General features: G+C 38.2%; 1 protein-coding gene across 2 annotated transcripts in view; it reads right to left on the reverse strand.

Annotated features, from left to right (window-relative positions):
• Positions 1–16892, reverse strand: part of UGGT1 (UDP-glucose glycoprotein glucosyltransferase 1) — a 120432-nt gene that overhangs the window by 19992 nt on the left and 83548 nt on the right. For both annotated transcript variants that reach the window (XM_041739615.1, XM_041739614.1), the window contains 7 exons: positions 11271–11373; positions 9682–9761; positions 8205–8394; positions 4170–4328; positions 3586–3671; positions 1739–1823; positions 432–520 (listed from right to left, as the gene is read on the reverse strand). In XM_041739615.1, the coding sequence (XP_041595549.1) occupies positions 432–520; positions 1739–1823; positions 3586–3671; positions 4170–4328; positions 8205–8394; positions 9682–9761; positions 11271–11373 (792 nt within the window). The remainder of the gene's footprint in view (positions 1–431; positions 521–1738; positions 1824–3585; positions 3672–4169; positions 4329–8204; positions 8395–9681; positions 9762–11270; positions 11374–16892) is intronic.

A 16892-nucleotide genomic window follows, 5' to 3' on the forward strand; every position in this document is an offset into this window, starting at 1 on the left:
CCCACAAGGGGACATTAGCCTCCTTCACTTTGTCAGTGGAAAACACACATCTACTCTAAAGAGAAGCAGAAGATTTGGTGGCAGAGTGTAGATGCTGAAAGGCCCAGATGGGATTCTTTTTTCCTTTAATAATAAATTTATTTTTTATTGGTGTTCAATTTACCAACATACAGAATAACACCCAGTGCTCATCCCGTCAAGTGCCCCGCTCAGTGCCTGTCACCCATTCACCCCCACCCACCGCCCTCCTCCCCTTCCACCACCCCTGGTTCATTTCCCAGAGTTAGGAGTCTTTATGTTGTCTCCCTTTCTGATATTTCCCACACATTTCTTCTCAGATGAGATTCTTATACTCAAAAGAAGGGAGGGATGGTGTCATATCTCAGTCTTTCCTTAAAAAATCTTACTTTTTTTTAATGATGCCAATTTACCATTTGAAGGAGTCCCAAAATCCAGATTCATTCTCAATAGTTCCATCACTCAGCAAGTCTTCATTCACCATGTCTGCCTTTTTCTGAACCTGCAACCACATGCGAGGAGTGCCATCAACAACAGGGAATGAATTCTCCCACAAGCAGACAACCCACCTGGAGTACAGATGAATTCAACAGAACCATCTTCAACATATCATACCAAAGCCTCAGGTGACGAGACAGCAACCTCTTTTAATTTGTTTTTACTTTGAAAAATGGTCACAGAACCTTAAATTCTACTGTGTAGGAAATAGAATCTGAGCAAAATTAGAAGCCTCATTCACCAAGCTGACAGCTGGCTGCAGAGGAAGTGTGCAGTTGGCATTAGCATGGTCAGGAAGAAGTCACTTCATGTCACAGCCTGTTTTCAGGATTTACCAGGATAAAGACAGGTTCAATCTTCTCACCAGCAGAGACCAGTTTTCTGCTCCACCATGTATGGTCTGCCTTACATTTTACTGTGTGTAATGATTATTTATTCCATAATACCTTTTACTTGAATTTAAGGCACTAAGAACTTCAAAATTCTAAGTGAAAAGAAATGAAAGAGGGCTACCACTTATTACTGTCATTGAAATTTTCTTCTCAATTTTTTGAGAACAGTCATGAACAATGTGAACTATGGCTATGTAAGCAAAATCATATCTAGGAAAACACTTTATGTAAAATGAGACTGATATTTCTCACTGAGATTTCCCAAAAGGTGCCATCTCTCAGTTGAAGAAAGCCACAAATGTATATTTACAAAAGACATTTTACATTTAAAGAAGTATTCTGGAGCACGTGGGTGGCTCAGCTGGCTAAGTGTCTGACTCTTGATTTTGGCTCAGATCATGATGTCAGGATTGTGAGATCGAGCCCCACATTGGTCTCCACACTGGGCATGGGGCCTGCTTAGGATTCTCTCTCTCTCTCTCTCTCCCTCTCCCCATCCCCACCACCCTACCCTGCATATGCTCTCTCTCAGGGGGGAAAAAAAAAAAGGCATTCCTATAAACACTATAAAACTCCAAAGGGTGAATTAAAGTTTTAAGCTGGATTTTTCCCCCATCAGCTTTACTGACATAAAATTGACAAACATTATATAAATTGAAGGTGTACAATGTGATGATTTGATATGCATATATATTGTAAAACGATGACCATGGTGATAGCATTATCAGTTAACACATCCATCTATTTCTAGGTAAGAGCTATTGAATGCCAGAATATCGCCACCTTTACCCACTATAAAAGAGTGGCTGCCTTAGCATTACTAAACTCACCTTCACTTTAATAATTTTGCTCTTGAAGTTGTTGAGGACAACAACAACTTCATCAGCATCAGGAGGAGAATCTGTGCCATCATGGCTTAGAAAGAAAAGAAAGGGAAAGAGTAAGACAGACATTACAAATTACAATTCTCAAAATGCAGTAAGTGGTCTGACATCAATCTGCCATATTCGTCCATCATCTTTATCATATAGGAGTTTTCCAGAACAAATTATTTTCTCACAACCTGTAGGAAGCCCCTTTAAGCTACACAAAAGCACTTTGTCAGAATCTCTACCCTTCAAACATTGAGCATTCTAATCAGTCACAACCCAAACCTCCTTCTTGAGTCTCCTCTTTAAATTACCTTTCACAGAGAGAAAAGCTGCCAGTGCTGGCAACCTCATGATGAGCACTTAATCAAGGCCTATATTCACAAAGTCTGAGCCAAGCTCAGTACCAGCAATAAAGGAGTGCCCAGGGGCATGAGCCACTCTGAACCATCACTAGGAACACATTACTCTACTCTTTCATGGACAAATAAAGCATGACTCTACTTCAGAGTTCTGTACAGGCAACTATCTACTCTATCCTTTTGCCTAGAGGCACATAACCAGCCAACTGTAGGCCCTGTACTCAATCTGGTGCCCATATTCTGGAGAAAGAACTATAATAAGCTCTATTTGCAGGCAGAGCTTCGGCAGAGGAAGAAATATTTATAATTAAAAACAAGATATCCCCAATCAACTGCAATGCCTAAAATTTCCAAGCACCAATTTTCAAGGTGTTAAGTGCAGAAAGCCACAACAAAATATGAACTCACTGTATTCATTCACTGTAATCTAGCAGAGAGCAGAGTTCTCAGGCAAGGTAAGTTTCTAATGGGGGAACACGAAATACTCCTAATGGGGGAACATTACATACTCCAGAATCTGAGAATATCCAAGATAAAGGGAGCCCTAGACAGTAGGAAGAAAGGAGGACTCCCCACTGCTAGGGAAGGCAAAGAGTAGCCAGGAAAACAAAGGGACAAAGTTTAGAAGAAGAACAAGTACAACTTCTAATGATGGGATTAAATTCTACAAAACAATATTTGGAAAACATTACTTGGAAGAAAACCTGGTATTTACAATGAATCTGTTATTATAATACAGGTTCAAAAATCCACACTGTTCTAAAGATCCTATAGAAGTAAGATGACACAAGAGAATATTTTAAATACACTGTAATGGGAATCACTCCCTAAAAATTGACATGAACTCTCTTCACATAACTTAAAATTAAATTGTGTTACGCAGAATTTAGATTATACCTTTTAAAAGGCAGTATAATTTTTTTAAACTAATAGGCAGTCAGAGCAAATCTCAAGGCAAAAACCCTTAACCAACGAAATGCTCTGACATACTTCCATACTCCCACAGCCTGGGAAAGCCAGTGCCAGTACTATGGATTTCATGGCCAAAGTTTATACTTATTGTGTATCTGCAATTCACCCAGGGTCCAGAAATACACTGTCTAGGTAGAAAAAACTGTTATTCATTTTTTTTTTCCTTTCTTGAAATGACTCAATTTTTCATCTGCCTATGGTTTTCATTGCAGTGAGAAAATGATCTGATTCAAAGATGCTATTAGCACAAAGGAAAGACTAAAGAGTGAAATTTGAGTACACTTCCTAGTATTTAACACCAGTTATTGCCCTATCATACCCCGACAGTTCTTCTATACTCAATTTTCTAGAATAGCACGGTTTCATCATACATAAATTAAATCCTTATTTCCTGGCTGTCAGTGTAGTACTCAATTCAAGCTGATTCTTTACAAAATGTTCTGGAAAAACAGCACTTACATCACTTTATCCTACCTGTAGATTCTATAAATATCTTCAGAACGACCCTTCCTTAGTCTGAGAATCCAAGCTCCTGGGTTGGCTTTTAACTGAAAGTAGCCCTACAGCAAGAAGAAAGACAAATTTTAGTTCTCTTTGAAATATCAAAATACTGTTTTCGAGGGATAGTTATAATTTCGGTGCAATTCTTTAAAAAAACAACACACAAACAAACAAAACCCTACACATTAGAAACACTAGCAAAATACAGGCCAGTGAAGCCAAGAAGGGGGTTCTTGATCTGTGAGTGAAGGATCAACGTGTCATGTGTGAATAAGCTACAAACCTTTAAAGCCAAGAAAAACACTGTCAGCTCATAAGCAATTTATCTGCAGGGGCCACTTTACTTAGAAAAGAATATTAAGAATATTCTAGCATTTTTTTTAGGCTGACATGTACTTCTGACCTACAAGGTTAATTTATAATTTTTATATTGACCAAATTCAGTCGAACATGGATTTTAATCTCCCTCATGTTCACATTACAAACTCCTTCATCATAAATCGTAGTGTCCAAATTAATATGACTCAATACCACCACGTGATGTACTCCTTATTTACCAGATTGGCCATAACAATGGTATCCACAATGACTGGGTTGGCTGAAGTTCCTAATGTAAACTGCAGTCCTCGTGGGGGCTGGCCTGTGGTGATGTCATAGCAGTGACCTTCTAGTAAGAGGTACTCCAGCTCATACTCAGCAGCCACCACACTATCCACCTGCAACAGCAGAATTAAATCACTTGAAAATTACTCACCAATAAAAAAACCCAAACTGTTATGGGCACATGGGTAGCTCAGTGGTTGAGCATCTGCCTTTGGCTCAGGTCATGATCCCAGGGTCCTGGGATTGAGTCCCGCATTGGGCTCCCCACAGGGAGCCTGCTTCTCCCTCTGCCTCTCTCTCATGTGTCTCTCATGAATAAATAAATAAATAAATAAAATCTTAAAAAGAAACAAACTGTTGAGACATGTAATAACATGGATTTCAAACACATTGTGCAAAGTGAACAAAGCCAGACATAAAAGACTATACGCTGTATGGCCATATTTCTAAGAAATTTAAGGAAAAGCAAAACTATAGTGACAGAAAGGGGAGGGGAATGCCTGTAAAGGGGCACAAGAGAACTTTCTGGGGTGATGGAAATGCTCTGTATCTTGATTATGCTGGTGTTTAACAACCATATACAATTTTCAAAACTCAGATGGGTTGGGAAAAGAATCAGGAAAAAAAGAATACAATAAGGAGGTTCTGTACAGATGAAAAGATCACATTATCATCTAGGAAGTAGTATGGGGAATAGTACATAAAATACACTGTCAAAAGAACAAATAGATCTAAAAGCTAAAGAATAAGGAAGATAACAATGAGAACAGCAGAGAAAACTGTAAATTCATCTTGGCCTACAGGATATAGCTGAAAATACTAATGCTGTTCTAAACGCAAATACCTAAAATGTATCATAGCTCCATAATGACATAAAACCATTCATATTCTACATCAATTGCCTAAATTATTACTGATTCCTTGCAGAAAATACAATATAATTGCAAGGTCTTGGGGCAGCTTGGCTTTTGTTAATTAAAGGGTTTTTATCCCAGGCTAGTTCACACTTGGCTCTGTAATTCTACCTAATGCTAATAATGCACCATTTGGAGCTTAATGTGTTACTGCAACACTGAATTCCAAAAGCATAATAATGAAGGCTAAGGGGTAAACCTCCACAAGCTCACCAAGTCCCATGCTCTATTTTCAGCAGATACAGAGAAAGCCTAGGAAATAGCAGCAAAAACTCTAAGGATATGGAAGAGAGCTGCTCTGCATCTGTTCTGTGCCTTCTTGCACTGCTTTTTAGTGCTTTCTGTGGCCATTGTACAATCTCCTCGCCAAAAGTTGGTTCTTCAAGGGCAAAGACTGTATTTCCCATTTGTTACAAATATGGTAGACAGGTCTGAGGTGGGGAATAAGGCAAGTGTGTACACACACTCTCCCCTCACTTATTAGCACCTGTGAGATTCTTCTTGACCCTAATGAAAAGAAGGCTGAGAAGTCCTTTAATAACTATCTTCAAGTTCCTGATCTCCCAATTCCTAAGAAGAAGAGCCAGGAAACAGGCTTCAACTCTAGGAAGAGATCTTTAGGACAGACACAGAGACAGTTATCTTAAAAGGAGGAAGGCTCTGAGATGCCATTAGCTCCTTGTAAGTAAAGACCATGTGTTTTAATTCTTTTGTTCATACACTCTGAGCCAGGTACAGAGAGTGAGGGCTGTAAAGAGACATCAGTGAAACTACACTTGTGAACTCTCGATCTTTGAAAGTGGACTGAGGGAAAGGACCACTTACCTTAGACACTCAAAATAGTTATATGAACATAAATGAAATAAAGAACAGAAAAACAGAGAAAAAAAGATCAATGAAGCCAAAAGCTGGTTCTTCAAAAATATCAACAAACTGACAAACTTTTAATTAAAGTGACCACAAAAAAAAAGAGAGAAGAGCCAACTCACTGAAATCAGCAAGGGAAAAAGACACATCACTATTAAGCTTAAATTTAAAAGACTGTAGAAAAATGCTATAACTACAGACCAATTATAATCTAGATAAAATGGATAAATTCCTGAGACACAAACTCCAGAAACTGACTTAAGATGAGATAGAAAATCTAAACAAATCCATAATAAAGGAATTAATTGGTAATTTAATATTTTCCCAAATAGGTAAGAAAGTTAAATAAAAGATATTTTGTTTGAAGAAATAAAACTACCTCTATCTGCAGATGACATGATCTTTTATAAGCTTGTATACTAAGACCTATAAAACATTTCTGAAAGAAATTAAAGACTCAAATAAACGGAAAGGCATCCCATATTCATGGGTCAGAACACTTAATGTTAAGATGGCAATATTCTTCAAACTGATCTAGGGATTTAATGTAATCTCTATCAAAATCTCAGCAGCCTTTCCTACAACTATTAATAAGCTGATTCCAAAATACAAAGAAACCAAAATAGCCAAACTATCCCAAAAAAATAAGAATAAAATTGGAAAACTCACCAGTTTCAAAACTCACAACAAAGCTACAGTAAGACAAGTGTGGCCTAAGGACAGACACAGATCAAGAGAATAGATCTGAGAGTCTAGATTAAATTCATGTAGGTTTAACAGATCTTTGACAAAGGTAGTACCAAGATCATTCAATGGGGAAAGAATAGTCTTTTCAACAAATAGTACTGTGACAAATGGATATTCACATGCAAAGAAAGGTGTAGTAATACCTCATACCATATACAAAAAACTCAAAATGAATAAAAGACTTAATTGGAAGAGTTTAAAACTTTGAAAGTCTTATAGGAGTAAATCTTCGTGACCTAGGATTAAGCACTGATTTCTCAGGTATCCAACCAAAAGCACAGGTAACAACAAAAAAACAGGGACACCTGGGTGGCTCAGCGACTGAGCATCTGCCTTTGGGTCAGGGCATGATCCCGGAGTCCCGGGATTGAGTACCATATCATGCTTCCTGCATGGAGTCTACTTCTCCCTCTGCCTATGTCTCTGCCTTTCTCTCTCTCTCTCTCTCTCTCTCTCTCTCAAATAAATAAATAAATAAATAAATAAAATCTTAAAAACAAAACAGATTTCATCAAGATTAGAAACATTTGTGCTTCAAAGAACATTATCTAAAAAGTAAAAGACAGGTAACAGAATGAAAGAAATTATTAAAAAAAAAAAGAAATTATTTACCAATCGTGTATTTGATAAGGGATTTGCATCCAGAATATACAAAGAACTCTTACAGTTCCACAATAAAAAGACAAGGAAAAATTTTAAAATAGGCAAAGGAATTGAACAGACATTTCTCCCCCAAAGAGAATATAAAGCCAATAAACACATGAAAAAAATGTTCAACATCATAGGCAGGAATGGAAAATGGTGCACTCACCCTGGAAAAGTTTGGCAGGCCCTCAACTAATTAAACAAAGAATTACTGTATGATCCACCAATTCCAAGAGAAATAAAAGCACATCTACAAAAACTTGGACATGAATGTTCACAGCAGCCATTATTTATAATAAGCAAAAAGTAGAAACAACCCAAATGTCTATCAATGAATGGATAAACAGAATGTGATATATCTATACAATAAAATATTATCTGGCAATAAAAAAGAATTAAATACTAATACATGCTACAACATAGACAAACCTTAAAACTAATAATTTAGGTGAAAGAAGCCAGTCACAAAAATATATGATTCTCTTTAGATCAAATGTTAGAACAGGCGAATCCACAGAGGCAGAATGTAGAATAGTGGTTGCTAGGGGTCATGGGGAATGACTGCTAATGGGTATGGAGTTTCTAAGTAGTGGTAATGGCTGAACAATTTTGTGAATATACTAAAACTACTGAGCTGTATACTTTAAAAGAGTGAATTTTATGGTGTGTGAAACAGATCTCAATGAAGCTATTATTTTTTAATAATACAATTCTAAGTGATAATAGACATCTCTGTTCAGTCAGAAACTACCACCACTCCATCTTAAACAGTTTTACAACACGAGATTACATACGTAGGAGCAATGACATTCTTACCTCTTCTAAATAAATATTATCAAGATCATACGGTGTTCTGACAGACTCCACCATCCAACTCTCCGGTGTGTTCAAATTCAGGGTGAAAAGAGGAGACTGTGGCATATCCAAAAATTTTGCTATTGGACCCTTAGCAAAGCTATTGTCTGGAGTGAAAGAAATCTCTGGTTCTAAGACATATCTGTAAAAGCTGAAATTAAAAAAAAAAAAAAAAAAAAGTGAGTCTTTTTAGTATTCCCATAGTCTTTAAGTTCACAGGCATTCACACAGGTCACTAGCTAGCTTAAAATAAAACAAACTAGTTTTGCAAGGGTATCCTCCCAGACTGGGAAAAGTGTATCCAATACCATCTCTTGACCTAATTATGCCTCCTGTGGCTGTTGCAGATGCAAGAGCAGGAGGAAGAGAATTGAGAGGAGAGGTCATTCTTTCTGGTACTGGTAAGGGTGGCTGTTGTTTGGAGTCACAAAATTTCCTAAATACATGCCTCCCATCAGTAAGAGAAACTTATTTTTCTCTTAAACACAAAGTCCTAAATGGTTCTCAGGTGAGCCCTGAAAACACTACATGCAGCAGTTTAAACATTTCTCCTACTCAAGGACAATGGTGGAGGTTGAGAATGGTTTAGTCACTTTCACAGGGTGCTTGAGTTCACTTGGAATCTAACTTCTAAAACATGGCACATATAGGGGCGCCTGGGAGGCTCAGTTGGTAAGCATCTGCCTTGGTCGTGATCCCAGGGTCCTGGGGTAGAGCCCTGCTCAGCAGGGATCCCAGGGTCCTGGGGTAGAGCCCTGCTCAGCAGGGAGTCTATCTCTCCCTCTCAACTCGCCTCCTGGCTTGTGCTCTCTCTTTTTCTTTCAAGTAAATAAATAAAAATTAAAAAAAAAAAACCCACAAACACAGCACATTTGCACATCAGGAATTTCCCACAGACCCAGCAGATGGCTACCCTATTACTACTATTAACATCTTTTTATATAACTTTCTTCATAAATGACCATTCCAAGGTTCAGACAACATAGAGCTAAGCCTGCTCTTCTTCTCAAGATACATGCAAATGAGCTTCCTCTGACAAATATACTCCAACTTGAAATAACTGCTCCACTTTTAAGATAAAAAGGAACAGACAAGTTTCTTTCTGTACCACAGCACATTTTTTTTAACTAGGTAAATTTAATAGCTACATTGATCCAAATACTCTAAAATTAAAGAACTACATAAATTCCAAGGGAGGGAGGGAGAGAGGCAGGCAGGCTCAAGTAACCTGAGTTAATGCCACTTAAATGCTTCCATGCCCACACTAAGTTCTTAGAACTGTGGATGAGAGCAGAAATTGAGCAAAACTGAACATACAGTTGACAATCTTTTCAAACATGAAGTCCACCTATAAACCCATTTGATCTTTAACATTTAATATCACCTCTCAGATTTAGTACCACATTTTCAATTGATTTTCTTAAACAGTTTGTTTTACCTTTTTAAAGGCATGTCAGAAAGTTTAGATTGGCAGTTCATAAACACTCTTAGATTCATGTTGATCAGCTGGGTTAAAACCTAAAAGAGTAAGCCAGGGACAAAACATAAAATTTTCCTACATAGAAAGTGACTGATATTTGAGGCAAAATATTTACATATTCTCTTCAGAAACATCCACTCTGACACTAAGTTAACACCTCTTAATATCTCAAGAAACACAGAAAGGTAATAAAAGCCATAAAATCTGTACTGGAGAAATTTCTGAAAATCACAACTCTGGCACACAATCTAAATCACAAACACTTATCACTTGGCAAAAGCATGGCCAATGGGCTACTGCAAATCACTGCTCCTCCTCATGTAATGAAGCAACCGATGGATAATGGGAGAGCTGTCTATACAAGGAAAATTTTAAAGGTTCATCAGTATGGTCTAAATACTATAGTAGGAAAAAACGTTATATACACACACCCACCAAAAGGTTAGTTGATTATATGTCAATTAAATGTCACCTCAAAAAAGAAATACAACTCAAAAAAAAGATGTTGAGGCAACTGTCTTTTTGGTAGAGTTCTTAAATTTTCTTAAAATTGTAATATACAAATCTACAAGACATGCTAATCTAAAAAATGCTAGTTTTTAAAAAGGAAAATGATAAAATTATTTTACTCTTTTTAACTCTTATTCATTATAAATCAAAATATGGAAAAAATCAATTTAATTATTTTTTTTTAAAGATTTTATTTATTTATTCATGAGAGACACAGAGAGAAGGGCAGAGACACAGGCAGAGGGAGAAGCAGGCTCCACGCAGGGAGCCCGACACAGGACCCGATCCTGGGTCTCCAGGATCAGGCCCTGGGCTGAAGGCGGCAGTAAACCGCTGAGCCACCCGAGCTGCCCCAAATCAATTTAATTAAAAGACATCCTCCTCTAGGGACACCTGAGTGGCTCAGAGGTTGAGCCTTTGGCTCAGGGCATGATCCTGGGTCTGGAGATCGAGTCCCACATCTGGTTCCCCCCAGGGAGCCTACTTCTCCCTCTATGTCTCTGCCTTTCTCTGTCTCTCATGAATAGATAAGTAAAATCTTTCTTTTTTTTATTTTTTTTTTTAATTTATTTATCATAGTCACACACAGAGAGAGAGAGGCAGAGAGAGACACAGGCAGAGGGAGAAGCAGGCTCCATGCACCGGGAGCCCGACATGGGATTCGATCCCGGATCTCCAGGATCGCGCCCTGGGCCAAAGGCAGGCGCTAAACCGCTGCGCCACCCAGGGATCCCAGATAAGTAAAATCTTAAAAAAAAAAAAAAAAAAAAGAGAGAGAGAGAGAGAGAGACACCTTGCTCTAAATAGGACATTTTTTAAAAATTACATGAGGAAACCAACCAAACTTGTGCCAACTTTCAAGGTTATAAGGCTGTTTGCAGAGCCATTATCAATATTTATGAAGACATTTGTGCTTTGCCAAGATGCCCTGTAACATTTTCCAGTGCTCTCTGAAGATAACCAGGGGAACAATGACACTCAGAGAGTCACAGGGCCTGGGACCAAGAAATGTGAACTGCCATTTAGGGTATGCCTACCAAGAGCAATGGGGCAAGTCTCTGTGCTTCTCTGGTGACAGGGTCAATGACAACCACGACATCGAAATACGTCTCTCCTTCCTTTGGCCTCATTTTAATTGCACTACAGAGATAAAAAAGACAAAACATTAATCTAGTGGAAAAGAGAAAACAAGTTAACTTTTTTTTAAAAGGTCAATATAACCTATCAGCCCTCTCAGCATTTCTAAAAACACTTGTTTACTAGAACAGTAAGGTTACATGGTGGTTAATCATGTAATTATATCTACCTAAAAGTTTGCAAAACCTGCTAAAGATTCAAGTTCACTCCAAATGAACAAAGAGATATGTGTTGAGAAGGAAAACCAGCTTGATGCTAAAAGCTGATGTTTGTTTTTGACAATTATAAACACTATACCAATTTTTTAATTTCTTGGCAAGAAGAGTAATGAGTAGTGAAGAAACAGATTTTTTAAAATAATACAAAGAACATTACAGAAAACTTGTGAGAGAAAAAGGAAATAATCATAAAATCTCGCCATCCCAACCCAACCATGCTGTGGCATTTTTTTCCGTAGACCTTCTCAAAAGCCCATAAAGAGCAGCTATACCTAACGAATATTAGCAATTTTAGAACAATATCCTTGCTTCCCCCACCACTTTATCACAATCATTTTTCCATATTGTTACACATCAAGCATCCTGAATAGGAAATAATCTTCAATATACCAAGTGAATCTGGCATGTTTACTTAAGCTATTCCTTATTGCTGGACATTTGGACGGCTTTTGCAACCTATAAGTAACCCCATACATACAAGTTTTTTTCATACTTAGAAATTTCTTTAGAGTTGACAGAGTCCTAGACATGAGATTACTGAGTCACAGGATAGAAATATTTTTGTGCATAATACATGTTATTAATCGCATTTCCAAAAGAACTGAGTCCCTTTACAAGGACATTAAGTCATACATATTTTGTCTTAGTAAGTGAAAAACAGTAGCCGTTTGGACGTCAGGTTGTACATCTAGGCTTTCTGAGGAGAAGGTGCACCTTCCCAGCTGCTGTTTCTAGTCACATGGCCTCCTTCTGAAGTCATATTGACTTAGATGACTTAAGAGGAGCCTCTGATACATTTTGAAAATGAATCAACTTGAAAGGGTTTTAAAACACATCCAATTTTCCAAAATCTACATTTGTCAAATCAATGCCTATCTCTGGTTGCTCTCAACAATATTTTAATGTAGTTCTGGTGCTAATCATTACTGTTCTGTGCAAAAGCAATTTACTCAGTGGGAGGAAAAACAAAAGTACAAAATAAAATGTAACTAACAAAACTGAGGAACTATAGTTTAAATGGTGATGAAGGCTATTTCAAATCTTAACTGCTTTGGAAATAACCATCAAAATAGCTTTGTGCCTGTTATCAAAGCAGATGTTTTCAATTTTTGATAAAAATTTCCAGCTGCCAATAATTATTCCACAATAACCTTTTTCCCCACTCTAATACAGCTGTTTTCAAAGTGTGGCTCCAGACCAGCAGTATTAGCTTCATCTGGAAATTTGTCAGAAACAAACTGTCAGCAACAATCCAGACTTCCTGAATCAGAAAGTCAGGGGGTGGGTCAGGCAATTTACACTTTAACAAACTCTAGGTAAAAGTCAAAGTATGAGAGCCATTCAGATAACCCGGACCTCTGTGCTATTCCAGAATTCTGGACAGAGAAGCTCACTAGAGAATGGCATTATATAAATTCTCACAAAAGGAACCAGAAGAAACGTCCCAAACAATGCTCTATAGCATCTGAGTAAGGCACACCCAGGTCAAAACCTGTGAACCTGGTAGGTTTGGGTAGAGTTCTGTGTGACAAGTTAATGTTCTGACCCAATGTTCTAGGTGATCCGCAACAGGCAGTACCAGAAATTGACCTTGTGTGTTCTTTTAACCACTCCACATTTCTATCACAAAAAAGAGAATAAGACAAAAACCAAGATTAGAGGACTAACAGTATGGAAATGGAGAATAGTATAAACTAACAATATCATGTTGAAAGATACTTGCTGTATTAGAGAGAGGACCAGAGTTAGGCCAAAAGTGACAGACAAGAAAGGGAAGAAACGTGTGTTAAAGCCAAACCAATCATTTCATGTTAAAGATTAGCTCATGCTGTTGCTGTTCTGTGAGCCACACTTCAAGGGCAAGGATAAACATAAGCAATAATTCAGACCTTTCTATTTCTCACACAAATAAGAAACTTCTGATTTAAATATAACAAACACTTATTTAACACAACCCCAATGAGAAGAATTTCTCTAATTAGAATTTGTCTCATAATAGAATTTGTAATTGGAGCATTTTAATTATTTAAGACTCATGGAAAAAACGATGCTCTAAAAAGAAGAGATTCTTGCTCGGGACTCACTATCTTGGCCATGAAAGGCAAACAAGATAGGAAGCCAATTAGGAAATATGTTTCCTGTGGTGGTAACTGGGTAAGTTATTTCCTGAAAGTATACAATGATAAAAAGATGAGTGCTAATGGGCAAAATCCAACCAGGGCTAGCGAGGAGCCCAGAAGTCTTCCCCCAATGACAATGTAAGAAATTAGAACATACAGCCAGGGAGAAAGGAGAGGGTCTCCTCTCTAGCCTGAATCATCAAATAAGTCTGGTCAAATTTGATCCCCACAAGAACCGGCTGTCAGAAAGCCCAGATCAATGAAACCAAAGTCCAATCTACCCCAGACTAATTAAATCAGAATCATAAAGGAGCATGATGCAAGCTTCAATATCTAAAACCTCTAAGGCACAATCAAGATATATAATCTGCCTGGCTATATACATCAACTGCAAGGATTCTTCCCTAAGGATAACTTAATCTTAAGACTAACCAGAGGAGATGACCCAGACTATGGGACATTCTACAAGATAACTGGCCTGGACTCTTAAAAAAAAAGTCATTGTTGAGGAGGAAGGGTAAGATGGTAAGGGGTCCTCAACAAACCTGGTGCCACCAACTTACCTAGATAACTTTCAAAACATCCTCAACACCTACAAATTTGACCTGAGATTTAAAGAGAGAACAGCTGGAATGCTATAGAGAAAAGTTTTTGAAGGAAGGAAAGGAAGGAATAAAGAAAAGAAAGAAAAGAAAAAAAGAAAAGAAAAGAAAAGAAAAGAAAAAAGAAAGAAAAGAAAAGAAAAGAAAAGAAAAGAAAAGAAAAGAAAAGAAAAGAAAGAAAAGAAAAAAGAAAAAAGAAAAAGAAAAAGAAAAGAAAAAAGAAAAGAAAAGACAAGACATAAGAATAAAGTAGGGGAGGGACACCGCGAGGAGCCTTTGGGGCACTGAGCGGGGCACTTGATGGGATGAGCACTGGGTGTTATTCTGTATGTTGACAAATTGAACACCAATAAAAATAAATTTATTAAAAAAAAAACAAACTCCCAGGAGGGGCAGTGAAGCTTCAAGATTCCTGGAGTGACTATAAGAGGAGGAGCACCCAGGGGTAAAGCGCACCGCAAACTTCCATTCAATATCGGTAAAGGGCTAGAGCACTGCAGCCCTCAGGGCAGTTGGGAGAAGCCAGTCGGTTAGGTGGGCCGGCTCCAGACAGAGGTGGCTATGCCCAGTTCCCTTCAGCAGAGGTGGACCCTGGAAGTGCGGGTCCCACGGCACAGGGTCCCAGATCCCAGGGGACCCAAGGGGACAAACCCAGTGATCCTGTGCTCCCCCTGGGACAGGTAGAAGCAGGGAATGCACAGGACAGTGAGAACTTTCCTGCCACTGGGCACCTCCAAGCTGTGCAGAGCAGTGTACCCATGCTGGCCCCGGGAGCATCTACGCCAGTGAGGATTGGGAGACTGCATTAATTACTCGCAGGGAGCTCGACTCCAGAGCTGGAAATCTGGCCATCACCATTGTTGTTTTTCCTCGTTTCACCTTCTGCCTGTGAGAGGCGGGGCCACCAGGGAATAAACACCTTGCTGAGGGATAAACCAAGGATAAACAGCTCACACTGAGCCCTATACCTGGTGAGGGGCAGGCATCTCCACCCAGGCACAGACACCAGACAATAAGCACAGCAGGCCCCTCCCCCAGAAGACCAGCTAGAAGTAAAAGGAAGAGCAAGCTCTTGACCAAGCAGCGCTGGAAAGCACTAGACCAAGAGAAAATCGAGGGAATAAGTATATAGAACTAGAAGGTACCCCTTTGTTTTCCTTTTTCCATTACAACTCGTTTTTATACCAGACTAAAAATTTCCAATATTTTTTCTCTTTTACCATCTTAACTACAATATTTTATCAACTCTTCATTTTTAAGTTTTTTCCTTTTTGGGCTTCATATTTCTATAATTACATGTCTTAGATACATTTTTCACTTCTGGATTCTTTTCAACATATTCAATTTAATTTTAGGAGATATACAAAATATAGGTTTTTGTTTTGTGTTTTTTGTTTTCTCTACCTTGTTTTGTTCCACAAAGGCAGAAGTTAATACCTTCTAAAACATGACCAGCATACACCCAGAACCAAGTGGAATACCGTGCTGGTTCATTCTGTGAGATTATATTCTCTTCATTCCCATTCTGCTCCCCTCCTTTATCTTGCTTATGCTTTGGTGGTCATTGTTGGGGCTTTCTATAAGTATTGCTGGTTTATACAAATTTGGGACTGAGCATCTTCTAACATACAAAACAAAATACATTCAGAAATAAGGGGATCACCCTCTAGGACCCCTCAGGTAGATTACATTCTCCCTCCACTACCACTTCTTCACCACCCTCAGCCCCCAGCACCCCCTTTTTCTCTTCTTTGTCTTTTCTTTTTTTCTTTGTTCTTTTTCTTTGGGGTTTTTGGCCTTTTATTTTTTACTACTTTTTTTTTTTTTTTTTTTTTTTTTTTAATTTTTCACTTTAGTGGTCCTTAGTTTTATTTTCTGATCTTTTTCATTTTCTGGTCTCTGACCTCTTTGGAATCATCTAGGGTGAATTTTACTTAAGTCGTGGTTGATATTTTTGACTCAGCCTGCTCATACAGCCACTCTGCACTGGACAAAATGACTAGAAGGAAGAATTCACCACAAAAGAAAGAACCGGAAACAGTACTCTCTGCCACAGAGTTACAGAATGCGGATTTCAATTCGATGTCAGAAAGCCAATTCAGAGTCATGATTATAAAGCTACTGGTGGCTCTGGAAAAAGGCATAAAGGCCTCTAGACACTTCGTTACAGCAGAATTGAGATCTAAACAGGATGAAATTAAAAACAGATTAAAAGAGATGCAATCCAAACTGGATGTTCTAACTGCTACGGTTAATGAGGTGGAAGAGAGAGTTGAGTGACATAGAAGACAAGTTGATGGTAAGGATGGAAACTGAGGAAAAAAGAGAAAAACAATTAAGAGACCATGAGGAAAGGCTTAAGGAAATAAATGATAGCTTGAGAAGGAAGTATTTAAATATAATTGGGGCTCCAGAAGAGGCTGAGAGGGAGAGAGGACCACAAAGTATATGTGAGCAAATCATAGCTGAGAATTTCCCAAATCTAGGGAAGGAAACAGGCATTCAGATCCAAGAGATAGAGAGGACCCCCTCCCGAAAATCAATAAAAATTGTTCAACATCTCAACATTTAATAGTGAAACT

Source organism: Vulpes lagopus, chromosome 24 (genome assembly GCF_018345385.1).
Source record: "Vulpes lagopus strain Blue_001 chromosome 24, ASM1834538v1, whole genome shotgun sequence".
Taxonomy (NCBI): Eukaryota; Metazoa; Chordata; class Mammalia; order Carnivora; family Canidae; genus Vulpes; species Vulpes lagopus.